Source organism: Limanda limanda, chromosome 19, assembly GCF_963576545.1.
Source record: "Limanda limanda chromosome 19, fLimLim1.1, whole genome shotgun sequence".
Classification (NCBI taxonomy): domain Eukaryota; kingdom Metazoa; phylum Chordata; class Actinopteri; order Pleuronectiformes; family Pleuronectidae; genus Limanda; species Limanda limanda.
The window spans coordinates 20261981-20286951 of record NC_083654.1 but is presented as its reverse complement, the minus strand read 5'-3'; the positions used below and the strand labels follow the sequence as shown (position 1 = coordinate 20286951).

The 24971-nt window shown below is 42.2% G+C and overlaps 1 protein-coding gene across 2 annotated transcripts in view; it reads right to left on the bottom strand.

The window, feature by feature from the left end:
* macf1a (microtubule actin crosslinking factor 1a) overlaps positions 1-24971 on the bottom strand; it is a 134101-nt gene that overhangs the window by 15540 nt on the left and 93590 nt on the right. For both annotated transcript variants that reach the window (XM_061092257.1, XM_061092256.1), the window contains 27 exons: positions 23262-23423; positions 22843-23013; positions 21136-21302; positions 19561-19720; positions 18667-18993; positions 18214-18298; positions 16411-16637; positions 15902-16108; positions 15516-15743; positions 14801-15019; positions 14498-14701; positions 11281-11506; positions 9477-9703; positions 8147-8269; positions 7272-7373; positions 7072-7173; positions 6159-6332; positions 5846-6001; positions 5398-5595; positions 5061-5189; positions 2953-3135; positions 2712-2867; positions 1633-1839; positions 1427-1546; positions 1168-1337; positions 294-453; positions 16-210 (listed from right to left, as the gene is read on the bottom strand). In XM_061092257.1, the coding sequence (XP_060948240.1) occupies positions 16-210; positions 294-453; positions 1168-1337; positions 1427-1546; positions 1633-1839; positions 2712-2867; positions 2953-3135; positions 5061-5189; positions 5398-5595; positions 5846-6001; positions 6159-6332; positions 7072-7173; positions 7272-7373; positions 8147-8269; positions 9477-9703; positions 11281-11506; positions 14498-14701; positions 14801-15019; positions 15516-15743; positions 15902-16108; positions 16411-16637; positions 18214-18298; positions 18667-18993; positions 19561-19720; positions 21136-21302; positions 22843-23013; positions 23262-23423 (4785 nt within the window). The remainder of the gene's footprint in view (positions 1-15; positions 211-293; positions 454-1167; positions 1338-1426; positions 1547-1632; positions 1840-2711; positions 2868-2952; positions 3136-5060; positions 5190-5397; positions 5596-5845; positions 6002-6158; positions 6333-7071; positions 7174-7271; positions 7374-8146; positions 8270-9476; positions 9704-11280; positions 11507-14497; positions 14702-14800; positions 15020-15515; positions 15744-15901; positions 16109-16410; positions 16638-18213; positions 18299-18666; positions 18994-19560; positions 19721-21135; positions 21303-22842; positions 23014-23261; positions 23424-24971) is intronic.

Below are 24971 nucleotides of genomic sequence, written 5' to 3'. Positions count from 1 at the left end.
GGCTTCCTGTCCGACCTGTTTGAGCCCCTGCTGGAGGCGGGTCTGCTTGGTGACGGACAGGGCGCACACCGTGTCCCAGCGGTTGCTCAGCTCCTGCAGCTGAACTTTGACCCAGGCCGTGTCGTCCCGACCCGTGTCGATCAGATCCCGGGCCGAGCGCCTCAGGGCCTGGATGCTGCCGGTCCTCTTCCCCAGCTCCTTCTGGAAACTCTGCAGGTTTGGACATGAGACGGAGTCATGAAGGCAGAGCTCAGCAGGAAGCTCTTATCATCGGTTCTGTTCAGTGCACACACCTTATGTGAGTCCATGAGGTTGGACACCAGATCCAGGTCTCCGTGGACCGGCTGGTCTTCAGCCAGCTGAGGTTCCACTCGGTACAACCAGTCCACCAGAGCCTGGAGAGCCTCGGCGAACTGGCCTGAGAACAGCAGCGCCTCCTCCAGCTTGTGTTGCCTGGACGGAGCAGAGAGGAGATATTAATCACAGGGTTCATACACATTTTGACTAATGGATTTCCATGACTTTTCCATGACTTTAAACCAAATTTCCATGACCGAACATTTTGTGAAATCTCGGTGTGTACGCGAAAAAGTGACAAAAAGTAGTATTCAAACTAACAATGAGAATTCCAAGGCATACAGTAAACCTTAAATAACACAAACCCAAGTATGCCTGCCTATATTTTGAGCGTATTTCTTTAAAAGCATATGAATTATTTAAAACTCAGCATAAATGAACTAGGGATGGGCATTCGATTAAATTGTCTTAATCGATCGCTGGGAGAATTAACGATCGATTTTCGATTAATCATTAATATTTTTATATTAAAATTCACTATTTATAGGCTATATTAAAATGCAGTGAAATTAGAATAAAATAGTTTTCATCGATGAAAAAATGTCATTTACGAAATTCTTAATGATCAATTAATCGATCGTCTATTAATTATGCCCATCCCTAAAATGAACGACATGAACATATGAATATAACACATTTCCATGACTTTTCCAAAACTTTTGGGAGATTATTTTTTCCCATGACTTTTCCAGGCCTGGAAAAACACATTTTAAAATTCCATGACTTTTCCAGGTTTTCCATGACCGTGGGAACCCTGTAATCATCATGTGTTCTGTATCCAGAGCTAACGAGTGAGTGGATCCTCTTTACCTCTCCACGCTCTTCCCACAGACCGTGTCCCACTTGTCCCGGACTTCTCCCACCAGGTGGTCCAGTCTCTGGGAGTCCGCCGGCAGCTGAGCCTTGTCCCTCATGGCCCGACCGGACCTCACCGTGGTGTCGTAGACCGGCTGCTTCGAGCCCAGAGCTTTCTGGAACTCCTGTGTGCGTTCACAAGGGAAACAGAGTTACAGACGGGAGAGAATTTAAAATACTGAGCTCATGTAAGCAGAGGAATGGCCGACGGTACCTTGTGTTTGGTGAGTTGGATTTTGATCTTGTCCGGCTCGTTGGAGATCTCCAGCTCCGAGTCCAGTCGTTTCTCGGCTTCCTCCAGCCAGTCGGTCAGCTTCCTCCACGCCTCATGGAACTACACAGAGTTTCACACAGTCACATTCACCCGTTCACACACAAACACACACACATCACATCTGTGGTAGTGAATCCGGTTCCTACCTGTTTGGCTCGCTTGCGGGCCTCATCCAGGTGCCGGCCGCGGTCCAGCGACCTCTGCACCAGCTTGTCCCAGCGCGCCTGGACGCTGAGCAGCAGGTTCTTGATGAGAACCACGTCCTGCTTCAGGCTGGCAAAGCGAAGCTGAGAGCCGGCCTTCTCCAGAGCCAGGACCTGCTCCCGGTGGGTGTTCACCTCGTTCACAAACACCTGGAGAGACGTGGAGAACGTGTCAGGGAAAGTTAGACCAGACATGGGCAAAGTACGGCCCGTTGGGCTTTTAATCCTGTTGTCCAAATAATAGAAAAATAAAAAAATTTAAATAAAACATTTTTTTTTTTTTTAAACTAACAATTTAGAAGCACTTAAATGGCACATACTTATAGCACTTTGTAGTTTTGCTTTATTTTTTAAGAAATCGTACTTTCTTGATTCTTGTTGTTCTGGGTTTGAACCCTCGGGGTTGATGCACTTATTGTAAGTCGCTTTGGATAAAAGCGTCAGCTAAATTAAATTTGACCGGGAGTGTGTTGTATAAGAGTGTTTAACATGTAGTCGACAACAAAATACTTTTTCACTGAAGTCCAATCGAAGGCTGTATGCCTGATATGCCGAGAAACTGTTGCAGTTTTCATGGAGTACAACGTCAGCCGTCACTTTGCTACGAAGCATGCTAACTACGCTAGCAAGCAGTCAACGCAAGAACGGGTGGCTGAAGCTTAGAGGTTGGCGACTAATTTACAGACTCAGCAACATTTTTTTTCACAGACAAAGTGCGATTAAAGAGTCATCTACCAAGGCATGTTTTTTGGGGGGCATTCGAAATAGCAAAGGCTAGCAAGCCTTTCTCTGAAGGAGGGTTTTTGTTAAATGGCCTTGCAAATAAGTGCTTTGCTACTTGGTGAAGGCCAAATCCTTTCATGTAATGATTTTTCCATGTAATTTATATTAGGTCAGAAAAACACTCCATCCAAATGTTCCTGGCCCGACCCCTCTGTCAAATTTTAGAACCCATTGTGGCCCCCCGAGTCAAAATGTTTGCCCACCCCTGGGATAGAGAGTATTTCTCATGAGGGATCTACCTTGTGCTCGTCGATCTGGAACAGCACCGTGTCCAGGATGAGGCTCGGGGGCTGGGCCATGTTCAGGGTCTGCTCGGCCTGGGTCAGCCAGATGATGGTGTCCTGCAGAGACGTCTGGAAGCCCGTCGCCAAGGAAACAGCCTCCTCCAGTTTCGCCTGTCAAGCAAAGTTTCAAAGTTTACATTAAAACGCCGGGACAGAAAAAGAACAGATTAGGAAGATGGTTGAGTGTCAGTCTCACCTTGCGGTCCTCCATCTTGGTGTTGAGGCTGGCCCACTTGTTCTGCAGCATGCCCAGGTTCTGCTGGGTCTGCGTGGTACCGAGCGCTGCCTCCTCCCCCCCCCGGGCCAGCAGCATGGACTCTCCCTGGTCCAGCAGGCGATGGTACTGGTCCCCTCGCGGAGCCAGCTGAGCCTGAAGCTCCTGGAGACAGAAGAGACGGGCGGGAAACTCAATAAGTTTAACCCTGACATTCCTGATAATTGTCCTAAATGCAATGTTTATGTTGGCACACTGTTGCACTGTATGTGGGAATGCCCAAAAATTCTGTTGTTTTGGAAGAATACAGTTAACCTGGTCTCACGTATAGCTGCCATAGAGGTCCCTCTTGAGCCAAAGTTCTGTATATTAGCTATCTATCCTAATCACTTTGTACCAAGCCGAAAGACAGCACCTTTGATTAACCTGTGTATGCTTCAAGCCAGGAGAGTGATCGCTTTGAGATGGAAGAGTGTGGACAGTCCTACAACTGCAATGTGGCTAAGGGAAATGGCTTCTTGCCTTGCCTTGGAGAAGTTAACATATGGGAAAAACAGTAAATTCAAGGAAATGTGGGACACCTTCATGCAATTGGAAAGCGACCAAGTGGAAAGTGAGTGAGTGAAACAGAATAAAATAGCAGCACCTAATAGGATGAATATTAATTGTAACTAACTAATATTATGAATAAGAGAACGCTATTTTATCTAGGCTTTTGATTTGATTGAATTTTATTTTATTTATTTGTATTTGTGTAATTATGTCTTTATTTACTTCCATTTATTCTTATATTTTTATATATATGTATTTTTTTTATTATTTTATTTAATCTTATTTAAGTTATTTAATTGTCTTTACCCTGAGTGTTTGATTGTGGGTTGGGGGTGTTCGTTTGTATGTTTATAAACGTTTGAATGTATGTTTCTCATATGTAAAACTCAATAAATATATTGTAAAAAAAAAAAGAAAAAGAAGAGACGTGCGGGACAATGGCTGCTGTTAAACTTTCATAGCCACCATATGTCAAGTGTCTCCATTTAACCAGATGAGCATGTGCGAGCTAATACTCTGCTCCACCAGATCGTGCTTGTAAAAACTTTTATTTGCTCTTAAAAGCTGTTAATGACGATTTTAAATAAATGTTGTCTGGAGACTTAATCATCTGTTTACATTCGGCAGCTTAACATAAGAATGTGATTAACGACAGGAAAACATTTAACGTGTGATTCCACAAACTTAAACATTACAACTTGTAATTGCTTATTCACACAAACAGATTTCTTTGTGTTATTGTTACTGTCTCCTTGCACTGTGAACCCTGTACAACACTCCACTCCATATACTGGAACACTTACTTCACATCATATGTGATATGTGTTAATATAAACCATATTGATATTATATATCATTTTATACAATAATATTGTCTTTTGCACACTCTGTCTACATATTCTTACACTCATAGTATATTATATTATCTATTGTATAGTCAAATAATATACTGCTATTATATTGGTATAATTACTATCATATATAAATATATATTATGTTATATTATATACTATATATACTGTACTATTTTTATATACTGTCTAACAATAACATTACCATCATATCATCAGTACTATTACCATCATCTTGCCACTGCACCTTATCTACCTATTTATCTTGTGTTTCTGTTTTTATTCTTTCTACCTCAATATTTTTTATTTTATTCTATTGTATTGTATTTTATTGTATTCAAATATACCGGCTGCTATGACGACTTAATTTCTCTTCGGGGATGAATAAAGTAATCTATCTATCTATCTATCTATCTATCTATCTATCTATCTATCTATCTATCTATCTATCTATCTATCTATCTATCTATCTATCTATCTATCTATCTATCTATCTATCTATCTATCTATCTATCTATCTATCTATCTATCTATCTATCTATCTATCTATCTATCTATCTATCTATCTATCTATCTATCTATCTATCAATCAATCAATCAAGTTTCTGTTCCTGCACCGAACCCTGTGTTTGTGTCTCCTGTGCACGACACTGTGTCATAAAGGTGTGATGTGTGAGTCTCTGGTACCAGGTGCTGCTGGAGCTGCTCCCGGGCCGTCTCCGGGAGGCCGCCGGTCGGCTTGGCGGCAGACAGCTGGCTCTCCGTCCTCCTCAGCCACTGCAGGAACTCCTCCAGCTCGCCGTGGAAACCTTCAGCCTGAGGGAGAACAAGGTCAGAATGAACTCTTAAACCGTAACAAGCTTTTCATCATAACGGTTTTACTTTACTCAATACTACTTTTACCTTGAGTAGGTTTTTGCCAATTTGTCCTTTTGTTTCTCAGCAGGATTACACAAAAACTACCACATGCATCTTTACAAAACTTGGTAAAAGGATGAATATTTTGAAATCCCTGAGTCAGTACCTGGTGCAGAGCGGCCTCCAGGAGCTTCTGCCGCTCCTGTGTCCGGAGCAGCAGCTTCTCCCAGCTCTGGTTGAGCTGCTCCAGCTGATCCCGCAGGTGACTGGCTTCATCGCCGGGCGACGACTCCAGCAGCTCGGCGGCCGCTCCGGTCACCGTCTCCACCGTGGCGTGATGGGACAGGACGTCGTTACGCAGAACCTGGGACACAGAGGAGGAGGGAGGAGGAGGACGCTTGTTACACGGAACAAGTTGTTGTTTATATGCAAAAGCAAAGCTGAGCGGAAGATTGTGGATGTTAAAATAAGTTTAATGTGAAAAGTCTGGATTAAAGAAACAGCCTCTTTTCAAACTGGTTTAAATATAACCTGATCAAGAAGAAGAAGAAGAGCTGGGGAAAAAATCAGGAGAAGAAGTCTCAGTTTTTCCAGTTTGCATTTAGAACACGTACGTGGTGTTTGGCCAGCTCGATCTCGATGGCCTTGGGGTCGGAGCTGACTGGCCGCTGTGCGTCCAGCGTGGTGTGGGTGTGGCTCAGCCAGCCCTGCAGCTCAGACAGGGCGTGCTGGAACTGACCCAGAGCCAGCAGGGCCGCCTCCAGCTTGTGCTGCGGTGGGGAACAGACAGAAGAGCCGGATTAAAAATAGGAGCTTGAATATTCGGACTGTAACGAGAAGCAGCTGTCCGACAGAAACCAGCACAGATAGAGGCTCAGTGGGAGTCTCAGGGTGGTTCTAGGGGGGGGGGGGACCTGGTGTCATTACCTGTCTCTGGTTGATCTTATCTCCCAGGTTCTCCCACAGGTGGCGCAGCTCGGTGAGCGGCTCCTGGATCATGTCCCTGTCGGTCTGATCGGACACTTTCTTCAGCATCAGCTCCCCCTGGTGGCACAACTTCTCCATGTCGATCTGCTGCTGGTAAACCTCCACCTTGTAAATCTGATCGGGGCGAACGGAGGGATGAGGAGAGAGAGTGGAGGAAGTGTTTTATTAGTTCTGGACACAAAGATGAGCACAGGGAATTCAAAACTGTAACCAGGGGTCTCGGGGGGCACCGTTGAGCCATTTTGCGATGACCATTAAAAATTCCTTCAGAATACGTAAATTTTCACCACTTTCTAACTTTCTGCAAATTTTGGTAACAATTTGAGCATGGTAAAGCCCTCAAAAAGCCAATTCATTTGCCTGAATAATAATAATAATAATAATCCTTACAATTTCAAAAGGATCTCATCTGACCTTTGATGTCAGTGCCCAAAATGGCCACTCAATGCAAAACAGCAGGCTTCCTGTTGTGTTTTTCCCATTGCACCTAAAAACTTTTTGTTTGTCTGGTCATGATACACCTGTATATCGATTTTTGTGAAGACCGGTCAATGTGAACACGTTCCAGGGGTCTCGGGGGGGGGGCACAGTTGAGCCATTTTGCGATGCCCATTGAAAATTCCTTCAGAATACGTAAATTTTCACCACTTTCTAACTTTCTGCAAATTTTGGTAAGAAGTTGAGCATGTTAAAGCCCTCAAAAAGCCAATTCATTTGCCTGAATAATAATAATAATCCTTACAATTTCAATAGGGTCTCATCTGACCTTTAATGTCAGTGCTCAGGCCCTAAATATGGACGGATACAGTTTATTGTTCATTAGTGAGTAATACAAAATAAAGCTCATGCCGACCTTGAGCTCTTCGATCTGCTGCTTCACGGTTCCCTGCTCGGTTCCCACGGCCGACATGTCGCACAGCTTGATCACTGCGTTGTCCAGGTAGTCAAACATGGACTGGAAGAGAAACAGAAACAGAGAGACACAGGTGAGCTGGTGCAAAGAAAAGGATGAAGACAGATATGATTTGGATTCTGAGTCTGTGGGGAACCGACCTGCAGCGCGTCCTGATACTGCACCGACGCCGTCATGGCCTCGTCCAGCCGCTCCATCCTCTCCCTCCAGGTCCGGTCCAGACCTTCCCAGGCAGCGTTCATCTGAGAGGAGGACAGAGTTATACGAGTGGGCACGAAAACATGAGAAGCATTTGTCTCTGTCCTTTTTTAATCTTCTCCAGTCACTGAATGTGTGTTAAGACTAACTTGGGGAAGACAGTTTTCTGTTATAAGGCGCCCTACATTTGGAATGAGGTCCACAAATCTTCTCCTGCATTGGTTGTAGCTGCTAGTTGACTTGGCCATAGTATTTTATACTGACGGTTTTTTTTTTATACCTTGTATTACTGTATACTATATATTTGTATACTCTTCTACTCTTCTCCTTTCGTCTCATTATTATATACCAACCCACTGTCCATCCCTTTACTGGCTTTACCCCATGCACTGACTTTACCACTACATATTCTTATATATTTATATATATATATATATTTTTTTTTTAATGTACTTTCCACCCCAGCAGCACAAGAACACTTCCCTACTGGACACTGACACAATCACATCATTGCATCCCATTCCTGTATCTGTATATATATTCTCCGTATGTGATTTATGTATATATGTCATTGAGGTGTTTAAGTGTTAACTGTATAAGCTACTGGATGATCTAAATTTCCCTCGGGATTAATAAAGTATCCATCTATCTATCTATCTATATTTATTTCAGTCTTATTTATTAAATGTATTAACTCTTCAATGTATCAACTCTTTATTGTACCCTCGGCACCCTTGTAAATGAGGGTCTTGTCCCTCAATGTGTTTTCCGAGGCTTAAATAAATATTCAACCAATCAATGAATGTCTTGATCTCACCTCATCGATGGTTTTCTTGACTTCAGGTTTCTCAGTTTCTCCACAGGCGAAGATGAGGTCGGCCCCGAGGGTCCTGACGAACTCCAGCTCCTCCCTCAGGCCGTCCGTCTCTGCCTTGATGGCCTGATCGAAGAAGAGGAAGAAGAGGAAGAAGAAGAAGAAGAAGAAGAAGAAGAGCTCAATCAGATCAGAGCCCCTCGACACACACACACCTTCTCCACTGACTGTACTTCCCCCCTCCACCCTGGCTTGGACTGCCACACCCCCTCCTCCAACCACTGAACATTTGAACATTCGTACATTTGCACTACTGTTACTTTGTTTTTTACTACTGTATAACCCCGCCTATAGTGTTTTCATATTTATATATATTTATATTTTTTATCCTGCTCATAGTGTACTCATCGTCCTTATATCTTACAATTCCTGTTAATACTGCAATATTCCATATATATATTTCTACTGTACAGATCTATTTATTACATTTTCACTTTAATATGCACAATACTCATATACTTCTTATTGCCACACACTGACACACCCCCTCCTCCAACCACTGATCATTGGAACATTTGCACTACTGTTACTTTTTTTTACTACCGTATAACCCCGCCAATAGTGTATTCATATTTATATATATTTATATTTTTTATCCTGCTCATAGTGTATTCATCGTCCTTATAGCTTACAATTCCTGTTAATACTGCAATATTCCATATATATTTCTACTGCAGTACTGCCAGTTTCTAATCTTATTTCAAGTAGGTGGTGGACTTAAATCTAGAACAGTGTCACAATTATAAAACTAAAAATTAGTTAAATACGCTTGAAACAAGCAGGATGACAAAAAAAAGATGCTACTTTTGAGGGGAAAATACTATTTTTGAGCATCACAAGCTTATTATGAGACACAAAACATCACAATACTAGTAAAATATAGCTAAAAATGAGTTTTCCCAGCTAATTTCAAGATCACTCTTATCTTGTAAGGCTTAAATATAAAGTCTTATTTCAAGAAATCTTACCAAGCGAATATTGACTTGTTCCATTGGCAGATTTTTTGGCTTATTACAAGCAAAAAATAACTTGAATTAATTTTTTTGGGCTTATTTTTGGAGTGGCCTTTTTTGCAGTGTGTACAGATCTTATTTATTTACATATCCACTTTAATATGCACAATACTCTGCACTTTTCCTGCCTTTTTTTGCACTTCTGGTTAGATGCTAAACTGCATTTCGTTGTATAAGTACTTGTACTGTGCAATGACAATAAAGTTGAATCTAATCTAATCTAATATTCATATTTACAGATCTCCTCTCTCCCTCTGTACCTCAGCAGCTTCGATCTGCTGCTTGATGAGCGACGGGTCCACGCCCGGGTCCTCCAGCTCCCTCACGATGTCCTGGGAGTCCCGCAGCGTGCTGAGCAGCGCCGCCACGTCCGACCAGAACTTCCCGGCCACGTCCAGGACGTCGTTCAGCTTCCCCTCCCTCTCCTCGGCACGCTGCCGGATCTCGTCCCACAGCGAGCGCAGGCGCAGGAGGCGGGACCGAACGGCTGGAGGAGAGAGGGGGGGGAGAGAGAGAGTCAAAGGGTTTTGACAAAGATTTCAGATGATTCTGAATTATATTTTTTACTGTGTCATTGCGGTATTTCTCTGTGATGTGTCTTCCTAGGCACCAACTTTTTTTTGTTTTTTTGTTTTCTCTTTGGGTGGGGGGAATTATTTACTTTATTTATTTAATTAGTTTTATTTCATCAATGTGTGTATTTTTTTATTTTGTTATGTAATTTTCTGTAATGTTTAATGTAGAGTGTTCTGTATGCTCTGCATGTTCTCCTGCATTGTGAAAATATTTTGAAAAATAAAATATTCTAAAAAAAAAATTAAAAAAAAGATTTCAGATGATTTTAACAAGAACAACATTGTTTTCTTTGCTTTGCCATCTACTGTCCAGGCTCCTCGCCCCCCCCCCCCCCGGTGCTGCACAGTGGTTCATTCAGCTTCATGACATGTGGGGGGGGCTCGAGGGCATCAGCACAACGCTCTGTCCTCAGCGGTTTAACAGAGACGCTTGTGTTCACGACGTGTTGGCGTTTGGGAGAAACATGCAGGAGCAGCGCCGGCTCGTTGTGGGACTCGACACTCGTTCGCCCGCCGGCTTCGAGAAACACAAAGATGAACTTTCCTCGATTGTTCAGTCAGTGAATCAGTTTGAACTCGAGACATCTTTTCAGTATTTCACCCTCAGACGACAGAAGCCTGTTTATGACCCAGCATGATTTCAACTCACCCTTTGTGCCAAATATAGCATTTTAATTTTTCACTTAACTGAAACCACAACTATCATAGACACACGCGGAAGATCTGACTGAGCTCTTTAGTTATTTACTTAGTAATTGGTCGCATTTTAGTTTTTTTTCTTGCCAAACGTCCGTTATTATGTACGTAAAACATTTAATATAAAAAATATAAAAATAATCCTGCTTTAATGTACAACTGCTCATCATTAAATTAAAACACAGGTGAACTTTAAATCAACCTTTACAGATACTGAAACACACCTTGATTTTAAAGCTGTAAACTAAATTATATGACTGTTATTTGATCAGAAACATATTAATATTGGTTTTAATATCATATTTATTACCAAATGTCCATTGTTATGTACCTAAAACATTTAATATAAAAACATAAAATATAAAAACATAAAAATAATCCTGCTTTAATGTACAACTGCTCATCATTAAATTAAACCAAAGGTGAACTTTAAATCAACCTTTACAGATACTGAAACACACCTTGATTTTAAAGCTGTAAACTAAATTATATGACTGTTATTTGATCAGAAACACATTAATATTGGTTTTAATATCATATTTATTACCAAATGTAATAAAAAAAGTTAATTTATGGGATGAACACGGCTCACAGCGCCACCTAGTGTTTCAAACTGTCTCGGACCCTGCAGGGATGAGTGTCTGTGACATCTATATATTAATATATTGAATTGAATTCCAGGTTGAGACACTTCCTCCAAAACTTAACACTTTAAAAAGAAATACTCTTCAATAGAATAAAGTGAGATTCAGTCTGTCAGTCTCAGAGTCATGTGCTTGTCTCCGTCTCTCACCCTGAGCAGCAGGATCGTCCCGGGCAGCTCGACCAATCAGCTCCTCTCCTCGGGCGCAGAGCGCGGAGAAGCTCGGCAGCAGCTTGTCCAGCTCCAGGCCCTGAGCCCGGTGCTCCGCCAGCTGCTCCCGGATCTTGTCCACCTCCGCTGCCACCGGGGGCGGCGACCTCAGCCGCTGCACCGCGCCCTCCAGGGTCTCCAGCAGGGGGTCCATCTTGTCGTGAAACTGGAAAACGGAAGGAGAGGCGGAGGGAGAAGTTGTGAGGAAGAGGAGGAGAGAGAGAGAGTGTGTGGAGGCTGCTGGGTTTCTCAAAATCTGTGTGACATTTTGAAAGTGGGGAAATACTGATATATTACGTGGGCGTCTCTAGCCGACAGCGGTGGAAAGTAACGAAGTACAAATACTTCGTTCCTGTACTTAAGTAGATTTTTCACATAACTGTACTTAACTTGAGTATTTATTTTCCTGACGACTTTTTACTTTTACTCGTTACATTTGAGCACAAATATCTGTACTTTCTACTTCTTACATTACACTCGTCTATTACTATTTGAACCTCAGCATCTAGGGTTCAAAATTGGTAAAATTATACATTATATACATTATATGCATATTGTTGTTATAAATTTTCAGTCAGTTGAGATAAATCTTGAGGAGAAACATTTTGGGTTGTATTGTGTCTGTATAGGCCTTCTATAAAAAGCACTTTGCATTTTTAATTTTGGTACTTAAGTACATTTCAACACCAGATACTTTTGATACTTAAGTACTTTTAATATGAGCTACTTTAAGACTTTTACTCAAGTCTTTTTCTGACGGGTGACTTTTACTTTTTTACCGAAGTCACTTTCAGGTAAGATATCTGTACTTTTACTAAAGTATGGCTTTCAAGTACTTTGTACACCACTGCTAGCCGACTCTATTAAATTTGAGGATTTAAAAAATTAAAATCAAAATCAAATTGAAGCCTTGAGGTTCATCTGTGTAATATCTCAGTATTTCACTTTCAGCGTGTCATCCAGGTCGAGCTGGACGTGATCTACCACACAAGAGGGAGCTATCGAGACAGCTGAGTCCACTCTAAAGGACTCGAGAGACATTTGGGACAGGATCTAAAAACGTCTTCACACTTCTGAGTTGAAGTAAAAATACACAACAGGAGGATTTCTTCTGATACAACAGGACGACTACGACTGAATCGAGTCTGAATCTGAGAGTGAAACAATCCCTGGAAAGCTCGTCTCAGTTTTAGACTTAATTCACGTGGACATTCGGACACAGAGGGAATCGGTCCTAACAGATCTAGATCAGACTCGTGGTTACTTAGGCAAACACATGATTTGGATCAATATGGAGATCAGTGAAGCCACAGTCGAGATTTGAGTGATATTTTTTTAGAGAAATGTATAAACAGCATGAATCCAGACTTCTTATTATTACTGTCTTGATGAATGAATGAGTTTTGTGGCTTCACATCTGATGAATTGACCAAATCACGTGTCGTAACCACAGCCTCAGGTGGACGTGGTCAGTCTGTGGTCTTACCTCTACCAGCTGGGTGATGTAGTGAGCAGTGACCATGGAGAAAATGGTGACGGGTGGGTGGGTGGGGGGGGTCAACACACACAGCACATCCACAATGAACGAGGGATGGGACGGGTTGCATGGACGAGTGACGATGATGAGGGAGATTAGGGATTGGGTTAAAGGATGAGGAAGGAGAGACAAGGACGATTAGGGTGGAGATGAGGGACAAGAACAAACATGATGCAGGTGGAGGAGGAGGAGGAGATGGAGCAACACGTGGATCAGTTTGAAGGGAGCGGGGGGGTGGAGAAACATTTCAATGAGTTAAATCAGACACATGCATACAGTAAAAAAATGTCTGGTAATATCCGAGTGGAAAGAAAAGCTAAAACAAATTGGACAAATGAAGACATGATGTGATAAAGAAGAAAGTCTGGATGACAACATTTGTTCGAGACTCGTTCTCTTTCTAAAATAATGAAATGTGACCTCAGCTGAACTTGTGAAGCTACACAATAAATCCTGGTTATCATTCGGTGTCAAACATGCAGCAGAGACACAAACACAGTCACATGAACCTCGTGCTGTTCAGTAATAACATCTTGTTTTTTTTATGACGGGAAGCAGACACTTCATAAAGAGCTGTAAACAGACTCGGGCCAATAAACAGCATTTAATAAAAACATCTTCTATCGTCACTGGTGTCACAAGGTTTTAATCTAATAAACATCTTCAGTTCAGGGAGAAAAATGTCTTTTAAGTTTGATCGAGTTGTGTTAGAGTCTGTAAATAATAACACGTATTAGACCCGGGTCTGCCATATTGATATTATATATAATTTTATACAATAATATTGTCTTTTGCACACTCTGTCTACATATTCTTACACTCATAGTATATTATAGTATCTATTGTATAGTCAAATACTTATATTTATACCTCTACTATATATCATATATTATATCATACTCTTTGTATATTCTTTGTATATATAAGTCTATATACACATATTTATACATGTGTACATGTTATTATTATTATTATATTTACTATTATTATTATATATACTGTTGCTGCCATTATAACTATATACTGCTATTATATTGGTATAATTACTATCATATATAAATATATATTATGTTATATTATATACTATATATACTGTACTATTTTTATATACTGTCTAACAATACCATTACCATCATATCATCAGTACTATTACCATCATCTTGCCACTGCACCTTATCTACCTATTTATCTTGTGTTTCTGTTTTTATTCTTTCTACCTCAATATTTTTTATTTTATTCTATTGTATTGTATTTTATTGTATTCAAATATACCGGCTGCTATGACGACTTAATTTCCCTTCGGGGATGAATAAAGTAATCTATCTATCTATCTATCTATCTATCTATCTATCTATCTATCTATCTATCTATCTATCTATCTATCTATCTATCTATCTATCTATCTATCTATCTATCTATCTATCTATAAGTCTATCTATAAGTCAATCTATCTATCTATCTATCTATCTAGCTATCTAGCTATCTATCTATCTATCTATCTATCTATCTATCTATCTATCTATCTATCTATCTATCTATCTATCTATCTATCTATCTATCTATCTATCTATCTATCTATCTATCTATCTATCTATCTATCTATCAGACTGGGAGCAGTACCTGTGCAGACTGGGACACGGCCTCGTCCAGCGCTGTGGCTCGACCCTTGACCTCCTCCTTGATGGCCAGGTAGCGTTTCTCGGACTTGGCGTAGCGCTGCGTCACCGTCGCCCCCTGCTGGACGCTGAGCTGGGCCAGCTGGGGTCCGATCTTCAGCAGCTTGTCGATGTGCGGCTTGTGCTCGGCGATCGACTCCCTCAGGAGCTGGAGAGGAAACAAGAGGAAACGTGGAAATGAAGCGAACATTCGGATCGATGTCTCAGTAGTGAAAGAAAAGCGTGAGACTTTGAAATCCTCTCTCACTCTCATCTGGTCCTGCTGCAGTCGCAGGGCGTCCGTGTCGATGGCTGGGGGGGGCAGCTGGCCGATGAGGGTCTCGGTCTCGCCCAACCACGGCTCCAGCTCCTCGTAGGTTTCCCAGAACCGAGCCACCAGAACCTGAGCCTGCTCCAGAGCCGAGAAGCGCTCGCCGTGCTTCTGGCTCACGGCTTCGTAACCAGAACTCAGAGAATCGGTCTTAACCTGGAGGAGCGGGTGGAGTCACACAGAGATATTACAACTTCCCCTCAGATGATTTGTGACTAAGAACAAGCTGCCAGGCATAAAAATGTTGTCAACACTTTTAATAAGGATTTGCATTGAGAAGACGAATCTGAGATATCAGAAGTTTTCACGATGCCTTTTTTATTGTGATCTGCGTGTTTGTTCCCAAAAGAAACCAACGGTCCCGAATGAAGGGAAAAGCTTTAAAGAGATTTAATTAAATAAGTTCAGTTGCTGTTAATGTATCCTCACTGATATAAACACATATTTACAGTGATATTGTCTTTTCTTTTCAAATTGACGTTTGTGTCTAAATCCATCACAGACTGAAATCCCCCAAGAGGTCGGCTGATCCCCGGCTGCCACATGAAACCTCTTCATAATTACTTAAGTGGAATTCCTTTCTTTTCTCACTCCACAGAGGGGTCAGAGGTCAAGTCAGCAATGACATGCAGCTTGTCCGTCAGCGACTCACCATGAGCGCCTCCTTCTGCGCCTCGCTGCAGGTCTCCAGGATCTCCTCCCTGGTGCCGAGGAGCTGGTCCACGGTGTCTTTGTGCCGGATGATGTCGATGTTGAAGGCTCTCTGCACCTGCAGCTGAGCCACGGTCACGTCCGGCTCCAGACTCAAGGGCCCCAGAGACGCCAGCTTACGCTCGGTCTCGCCGACCCAGGCCCGCTCTGCGTCCACGGCCTCCTCGTACTGCAGGAGGAGGAGGAGGAGGAGGAGGAGGAGGAGGAGGAGGAGGAGGAGGAGGAGGAGGAGGAGGAGGAGGAGGAGGAGGAGACGTTTAAAACACTCATGTCATTTAAAGAAACCAGCTGAAGATTGTGTGTCTGTGGGTGATCTGCCTGCAGCACCTGCTGAGACCTCTGGATGGCAGCTTGCACCAGCTTCACCCGCTGAGTGATGGTTTCGTCGGCCTGGCGATAGCGCTGGTTGCCGTCGGCGACCAGGCGGTCCAGGCCTTCTCTGGCTCGCCACGGCACCAGGTCCAGCAGAGCTCCGCCCACCTCGTTCACCGTGTCCAGCACCAGGCGCTTCTCCGCCGACACTTTCTTCAGCTCCTGTGAAAGAGAACGAGTCGTTTAACAAATCAGATGAAAACATTTCATTCATAAATCTAAATAGAACCAGTGTGTCTTTGTTTCTTTGCTGTTACTGACACTGCTTTGATTTTATTATGTGGGACAGTAGCTGCAAATGAAATGACAATAATCCTTTCAACAGCCTTTAGAAGCTTATTGAGTTCAGAGAAATCAATGTTGCTATGGAAACGCCGACAGTGGAACAGCTGAGAATAATATCACAGACTCGAGTTATCAACACAGTAGCTTCTCTCTTCGTGCTGCTGGATCTATCCTCCCACCTTCTGCCTCTCCTGATAGGCTGGCGAGGCGTCGGGCTCCACGTTGTTGAGCTCCGCCTCCACGCCGTCCAGCCACTGGTTGATGTCCTCGTGGGCGCTGGCGAATCGCGTGGCGAGCTGCAGCGCCTGCTCCAGGGTGCGGAGCGCCTTGCTGCTGCCGGCCGTCATCTCAGCGTAGCGAGACTTGATGCCGTCCAGCTTCTCCTGGATCAGGAGAACCTCCTCACCTGCAGAGCCAAGCACGGGTCAGTGAGAGGAGGTGAGAACTGGTCCTGATGCTTTCATAATCCTGATCGGTCAAGAAAGAGACTTATTTCTATTCCTCTCTGCAGTCGCTAGTCCTAACGTGGATGGACAGCTTCGTGAGCACTTGGTCTAAACATGTAAATACTTCATGTGTGTGGACCGGGCAACAAGCCTCCACAGAAGGGACGGGAATCTGCAGGGACCTCCCGATACGATACTATCACGATACTTAGGTGGCGATACGATATGTATTGCGATTCGATATCTAGAAAAAAATCTAGAAATTAGTACATAAAGCAAATTAGTACATAAAGCATTAAGTACTCAAAAGGCACTTCTGGCAAGAATGAGTGTTATAATATGGGAAATATATTTAAGTGTGTATTTACAGACGTCAGTATTCATGATTGAAAATCAACAATTACTATATATTATATCACCTCAATATTAACAGCTATGACCCACTTCAGATTGTCCAAACATTTCCTTGTTCTTTCATTCTCATATTCATACAGATGACATTGGTCTTCAAATATATAACAGGCTATCTACATTTAATTGTAAAATACAATATTTTAAAGTTAGAGGGGAAAGCAGCATTGAAGTATTTCTTTTGGTTCTTTTTTTTTTTAAATACTGGACCATGGAAAAATGTTGAATCATACCTTCAAATACAACACAGTCAAAGTCACTTAGAGCTTTACCAGTTTTATTTCAAATATTAACATTAACTTAATGACTGCCGGGCAGCCAATAGAGAAAATAAATAAAAATGTGCCCTATTATTGTATAGCTCCTGTCAACTGCACACAAACTGACAGATTAAGAAATGTATGCCACCTAGGCTACTTTTAAACAATAAATAAAAGGTCAATTAAACAGAATGAATAAAAGTTTACTTAAAATATAAATTTTGAAATAAACAAAAAGTAGGCTATTGTTGTTTGCATGTAAGCGATACAAAGCTAGTGCTTGGGTGAGTTTAGATTCTTGTGCAAAAACAAGAGCTGGTCAACTTGCTCCCTCCATATATCCCCCCCGTATAAACCAATAAATATGTTTTTAATAAAAAATATCGATTTGGGAGGCAGCATGGCGATTTAAAATCGTCATTCACAAGAATCACGATTTGTAACTGTATCGATTTTTCCCCCCATCCCTACTCCACAGTGCTGCCTGTCTGCACGCTCTCTAATATCAGGATCTGTGGAGGAGCAGATGTTTGAGTTTGGTTCACCGCTGATCTGAAGATATTTGGTTTGGATGTGAAACTACAAGGAAAACTGTGTTTCTGCTGCTGAGTCTGAATTCAGTCTGAGCCGCTTGGAGAGATTCTTAGAAAACTTACACAAAAAAAAAAAATGGGGAAATAAATGCAGAAGCAATTAAAGTTTCACAATCTTTGCTTTTGGAAACACAGGATCTCAACCTGTTTCTGATCATGGATGCTAAAAGTCAAAAGCTAACACAATACATATTATAGGATTGTGTGTGTGTTTGCGTTGGATCCACATCCAGGTGTGTTGCTGCTGAGGGGAAACCACAGTGTTGTGTTACCTGTGGTCTGCTTGAGCAGAGCTTGTCCGTTCTTGATGGCCTGGTCCACGGTCTTCTTCCTGCTCACGATCTCTTCATTCAGAGACTGAGCCAAGACAAAGAATCAGAGTTCACACACGTCAGGATGAAAAGTGTTAAAACAACAACGGGGAAACTTTTCCAAAGGTTCGAAGTGACGAATCTTTCAAATCTGCTCTTTATTCTCATAATCCCATGAGATTCAGGGTGTAGGTAATTATTATTTTGTGTCAATCTTCTGTGAATACGTTTCCCACCACAAAGTGTTTATGGTTTAAATTTAAAACGTGTGCAGACGTGTTTCACTCGGAGGGAAACACCGTCACCGTCCTTCAGTCGTCACGTCCCGGTTCCTCCTGAGCTTCGTGGTTACACTGTACAATATCGAGCCTGGATTACATTTCTTTGTGGTTCATTGTGTTGCCGGAGTCGTACCAGAGTGTGTTTGTGCTGCTCGGCCAGCAGCTGAGGCTGGTAGTTCTGGACGGAGACCTGCCCGAGCCTCTGAGCAACCTCCGCCAGCCAGTTCAGCACCTCCACCTCGTCCTCTCCAAACAGCCGAGCGTTGGCCAGCGCCTGCTCCAATAGGCCGGCTCGCCTCGAGGACCAATCGGTGAGCTCCGAGTGACCCGACCTCACCGCGCCCACGCGCTCGTTCAACCAATCACGGTCCGCCGCGCAGCTGAGCGGGGTCAGCGATTGGCTGAGGGACTCGAGACGGTCGACCTCGGATTCTCTCGAGGACACGTCCTCTTGGATCGCCTGGGAAGTGTACGTGTGTGTTTGTGTGTGTGTGTATATCAGTGTGTGTGTGTTGTGTGTGTGTGTGTTTTATAAGAAGATGAAGAAAAGTGAGAAAACAAAAGCAAAACAACGGAAAAAACAGATAAAATAATATGAGGATGCAAATGACAAAATCATAGATGAACAGGAAATCATAAACATCGATGGATAAATGAGATGAACAACTTAGATTAAATCCAGGAGCTGAACTTAAAGGAATAAATTAAAACTTAATGAAGAAGTGAAGAAGCGTGAATTGTAAATAAATGTTTGTTGGTTGTTGTGGATCTTTGTTTCCGACGAGTTACACTAAATAAATGAAGTTGTATTTGAAGTTTCCTTTATGTAAATGTGTGTCTGTGTTTTCCCTTTGATCCCTCAAACAACTGGAGTCTCAGCAACATGTAAAGTTAATAAGTTGAACCTGTAGATCGACGAGTCTGCGACTGAGAGGATTCCTGTGACTCCTAACGTTTTCTTTTGTTTGATTCTACAATCTGAAGTAAAACCAGATCCGGTCTCTGTCCCCGAGCGGCCGGACGCTACCTTGTGCTTGGTGATCTGCTGGGAGATCTTGGCGGTCTGGGTTCCCATGGGCTCGGCGGAGCTCAGGCGTCTCTCGGTGGCGCTCAGCCATTCTCCCATCGGCTCCAGGGCTTCGTGGAAGTGAAGAGCCAGAACCTGCAGCTCCTCCAACTGGCGCTGCCTGAGGGACGAGAGGGAGGGAGGGAGGGAGGGAGGGAGGGAGGGAGGGAGGGAGGGAGGGAGGGAGGGAGGGAGGGTGATGAGGAGACCAGGAGAATAAGAGGAGGAGGTCCAGAGCTTTTATTGGCGTGTTATTACTTTCACTCTCTCACTTGTTGCGTAAATGGGGCCGGACTTAGTGTCACACCGCTGCCAGGTGAATTTCATAAACTGATCAAATGATCGTGTGTTTGAGACAGAAAGTGCAATAATATCGTTCCTAAGAACAAGCTGCCAGGCATAAAGAATGTTGTCAACACTTTTAATAAGGATTTGCATTGAAAAGAAACCAACGATCCCGAATGAAGGGAAAAGCTTTAAAGTGATTTCATTAAATAAGAACAGCAGAGTCCACAGGACAACATGCTGTTAGTGTTTCATCAACAACACTTACTTCACATCATATGTGATATGTTTTAATATAAACCATATTGATATTATATATCATTTTATACAATAATATTGTCTTTTGCACACTCTGTCTACATATTCTTACACTCATAGTATATTATATTATCTATTGTATAGTCAAATACTTATATTTATACCTCTACTATATATCATATCATATTATATCATACTCTTTGTATATTCTTTGTATATATAAGTCTATATACACATATTTATGCATATGTACATGTTATTATTATTATTATTATATTTACTATTATTATTATATATACTGTTGCTGCCATTATAACTATATACTGCTATTATATTGGTATAATTACTATCATATATAAATATATATTATGTTATATTATATACTGTACTAAATGTATATACTGTCTAACAATAACATTACCATCATATCATCAGTACTATTACCATCATCTTGCCACTGCACCTTATCTACATATTTATCTTGTGTTTCTGTTTTTATTCTTTCTACCTCAATATTTTTTATTTTATTCTATTGTATTGTATTTTATTGTATTCAAATATACCAGCTGCTATGACGACCTAATTTCCCTTCGGGGATGAATAAAGTAATCTATCTATCTATCTATCTATCTATCTATCTATCTATCTATCTATCTATCTATCTATCTACCTATCTACCTATCTATCTATCTACCTATCTATCTATCTATCTATCTATCTATCTATCTATCTATATAAACACATATTTACAGTGATATTGTCTTTTCTTTTCAAATTGACGTTTGTGCTGTTTTGTGTCTAAATTCATCACAGACTGAAATCCCCCAAAAGGATAATCCCCGGCTGTCACATGAAACCTCTTCATAATTACTTAAGTGGAATTCCTTTCTTTTCTCACTGCACAGAGAGGTCAGAGGTCAAGTCGGGCGATGACAGATGATTGACACTTTATACCCACGTCCTCCTCAGCCCTGAACCCCCCCCGACACTGACCTGGCGCCGGCCTTGTCCAGCAGCTCGCTCCACCTCTCTGCCAGCTGGTGCAGCTGAGTCTGGATCTTCTCTCGGTCCTGAGACTCGGCCGTGGCGGCGATCCTCTCGCCCTCGGCTCGGATCATCTCCACCGTCGCTCGCCGGTCGTCCAGCAGCCTCTGGAGCAGCTGCAGGGAGACAAACACTCGGGATTGGTTCAACTGTGCAGGAGGTGTTTCTAATATTCAGTCTCACATGACACCATTGAATTTCACTTTTTACTTCACTTTTTATATCGTTTGTCTTTTATATATTTTGATATAGATATGTTTATGTCTAAATAAATGCTTCCTTGTATAAATATTAGAAAAAGTGAGTAAATAAGAAGTAAATAGTGAGTAAATATATATTGTTTTTTTATTATTATTATTGTTTTACTTATGTGTGGTGTATTTATTGTGTTTTTATGTTTCTATGTTCATTGTATGGACAAATAACCAGAGCAAATTCCAGGTAGGTGTTAACTTACTTGGCAATAAATACCTTCTGATTCTGATTCTGAAAAGTATATAAATATAAACTGCAGCCTCAAAAATGACGTAGTACAAAGTATTCTGTGGCAGAACAAAGTTTTGTAAGATGGTATTTGTGTCAGAGAATGAAGAAGTGAAGAAGCTTGAAATGTAAATAAATGTTTGTTGGTTGTTGTGGATCTTTGTTTCCACCGAGTTACACTAAATAAATGAAGTTGTATGAAGTTAATAAGTAAAATAGTAAAGTAACAGATATTCCCTCCCACTGGTGACCTCTATTTTCAGAGGAGCTAACTTCATTAATCAATAGCTCTTTAAACTTTTCATCAGAGCTTCAGGAAATAACTCATAAGGTCAGGAGATATCTTTTAAAAAGTTTGTTCTACACATGAATTATTAACGATTTAATCGACTTAAAGAGCAAACTTTCATTCACTTTACTCAGGAGTAAACTGTTGTCGCATTAAAAAGCAACAGACAGGAACCTACTTCCTTCCTGCTTTAGATAGCGACACCCCCCCCGGTTCATCTCTGGAATCCACGTCTCTACAGTTAACTCCTTTAAGCCAAACACCGACACCACTCTCGGTCACGGACGTAAACACTTGTGATTGATCGCTGGTCAAGACTGGAGCTCTCTGATGTGTACAAACACAGGAAGTGTATGCAGGATAAACAGGGAAAATAATCTGTGTGCGTGTCTGCCTGTGTGTGTGTGTGTGTGTTAGTGTGTGTGTGTGCGTGTGTGTGAAAACAATACGAATCCACCATGAGTGAATGGGCCTGTTTTGATGCCAGTGTGACTGGCAGACGGTCAACTGGGGCGTTTGGATGCCAGGCAGACAGATCACTGACTGTGTGTGTGTGTGTGTGTGTGTGTGTGTGTGTGTGTGTGTGTGTGTGTGTGTGTGTGTGTGTGTGTTTGACATTCAAATATCTACTGTTTGTGGTGAAAGGACACTGAGGACATCTGAATATCAATTTGAATTCAAACTCTGATAAACAGGGGGGTTTGGTATTTTCAGTGAGAGTTCAAACACAGACGAGTGTGGGCGGCAGAAGTTAAGAACTCGAAAGGTCAAAGGTTCAAATCCGAAACTGGAAAATGTGAGCAGGCTGAAAAAACCGATCCTCATCAAACTGAGACCTGAAGATATAAAATACTTGATGTGTTTCTGAAAAGACATGATTATACCTTCTGTTCTTGGATCTGGGCCTTGACCACTCGGTACTCTGCGGACGGAGGCTTCTGATTGGCCACCAGCTCCTCTGTGTCGCTCAGCCAGCTCAGCAGAGGCTCCAGAGCATCCTGGAATTTCCCACAATGCAACAGGGCCTCCTGCAGCTGGGCGATCCGCTCGGCCACCTGAACACAGGAGAGAAGGATTTAAAAAAAACTGCAGAATCAAATCACATCTTAATGACCCACATTTCAAACTAAAGCCAACAACTGACTCTTTGATTCCTTATCTGTTAATCAATATGATAATCTAAGGTGTTTAAAATACAAAATAAAGTCTCTTTCTTTGATGCAGTTGACCAATCAGCTGAGTTGTTGTTTCCTGACACCTTTCCTTAGTGCATATTGTATATTTGTGTGTCTGTGAGTCGCACCCTCTTGTTGAAGGAGTTCCATCGCAGGTTGGTGCTCTCCAGGTCGTGCTCCAGCGCCTGCGTGTCCGTGTGCTTGGCGGCGCTCTGGATCAGACCCTGACCCACGGCGTTGACGTGCTGCAGCTTGGGTTGGATGCTGTCCACCTGCTCTCTCTCCACAGCCTGGGGAAAACAGAGAGATGCATCATAAGTGAATGAATAACAGAAGAAGAGGGAAGAGAAGACGAGTGCATGAGGCCGGCGCTGTCAGAAATAAACCACACATTCAGTCTGCATGACGACAAAGTGGAAGCGAACTGTGCCACACTGTGCACCTACATATAGAAGTGAGACGTTACTGGGGGACAGACGGAGGGATGTGCAGAGACAAGAGAGGAGTGGGAGACAGGAAGAGAGCTGGAGGAACGAGGGAGGAGGGAGGAGGGAAGGAGAGGAGGGGGAGAGAGGGGATTACAGGGATTAGCGGGTTAGAGGAGTGAGGGGACGCCTGGAAAAGGCTGAGTCGACAACTCACACACACATTGTGGAGTACACTAGCAGAATTGCATGAGTGCACACAACCTTCACTTAATCACACCCAACACGACACACACACACACACACACACACACAGACCAACACGTGTGTGGGGCTGGAGCCATCTTGTGATGACAATAGAAGCGGCCATGCGACACTTAACGAAACCAGACTCGACTTCACTGAGCAGAGAAGACGAAGCAGAGACCAACACACGTCTCTCAGAGAGGAACTGGGACGAGTCAGTGAAAGAGTTTGAAGCTCGGTCCGGGAGATTCATCCACAACCATTCAATTTAAATATATTTCTTCAATTGTATTTTAAATACAGCAAGAAAATGTACAGTCCTAAGTAGGGTTGCAAAATTCCGGGAATATTCAAAGTTGGAAACTTTCCATGGGAATAAACGGGAATACACGGGAATATACGGGAATTAACGGGAATAAACTGGAAATGTTGTGGGTAATTTATACTAACTGTATTTACCTTGTCATATACAGACATAAATATAAACATTTTGTTGTGTCATAGGCTGATTTGAGCCCTGAGGAAACTTTGGGCACTTGACTATATGCTTCTGCATCGTTGTGTCATTCTTAACATAGGTCTTTGCACAGTATTTGCAAATGTACACAGCCTTTCCTTCTACATTGGATGAGGTGAAATGTCTCCACACATGAGAGAGTGCACGTGGCATTGTTCTGTAGAATAAGATGAGAAAAGTGTTTGTAAAAAAACACTAATGCAATGCCAGAGATATAAATAGTTAGCCAAACAATTGGAATCGTCTGTAAACATATTTTACAATTGATGGATAAATGAATGGAAATAGGCTAGATGAACAGATGAACAATCCTCAATCAGCATGCTCATATATTTTCCCCAGTAATATCATGGAAACTTACCTGACTAGTCCTGCACTCTACAGCAGGCCTCAATAGTGATGTAGTGTGCAGGATGCATTCCATACATCTTTAAAATAGAGTTTGGAATGAATATTTTATTGCTCAGCGTTGAATTTGCGTAGTTTTTTTTTTTTTTTCCAAATTCCCAAAATTCCCGAGCTAAACTTCCCATGGAAAGTTTCCTGAAAGTTTCCGGAAATTTACCGGAAACCTACCGCCCCTTTGCAACCCTAGTCCTAAGTCATTAAAGTCATTTACAGTGAAGGACACTCTTCAAGTTCCTGAAAGT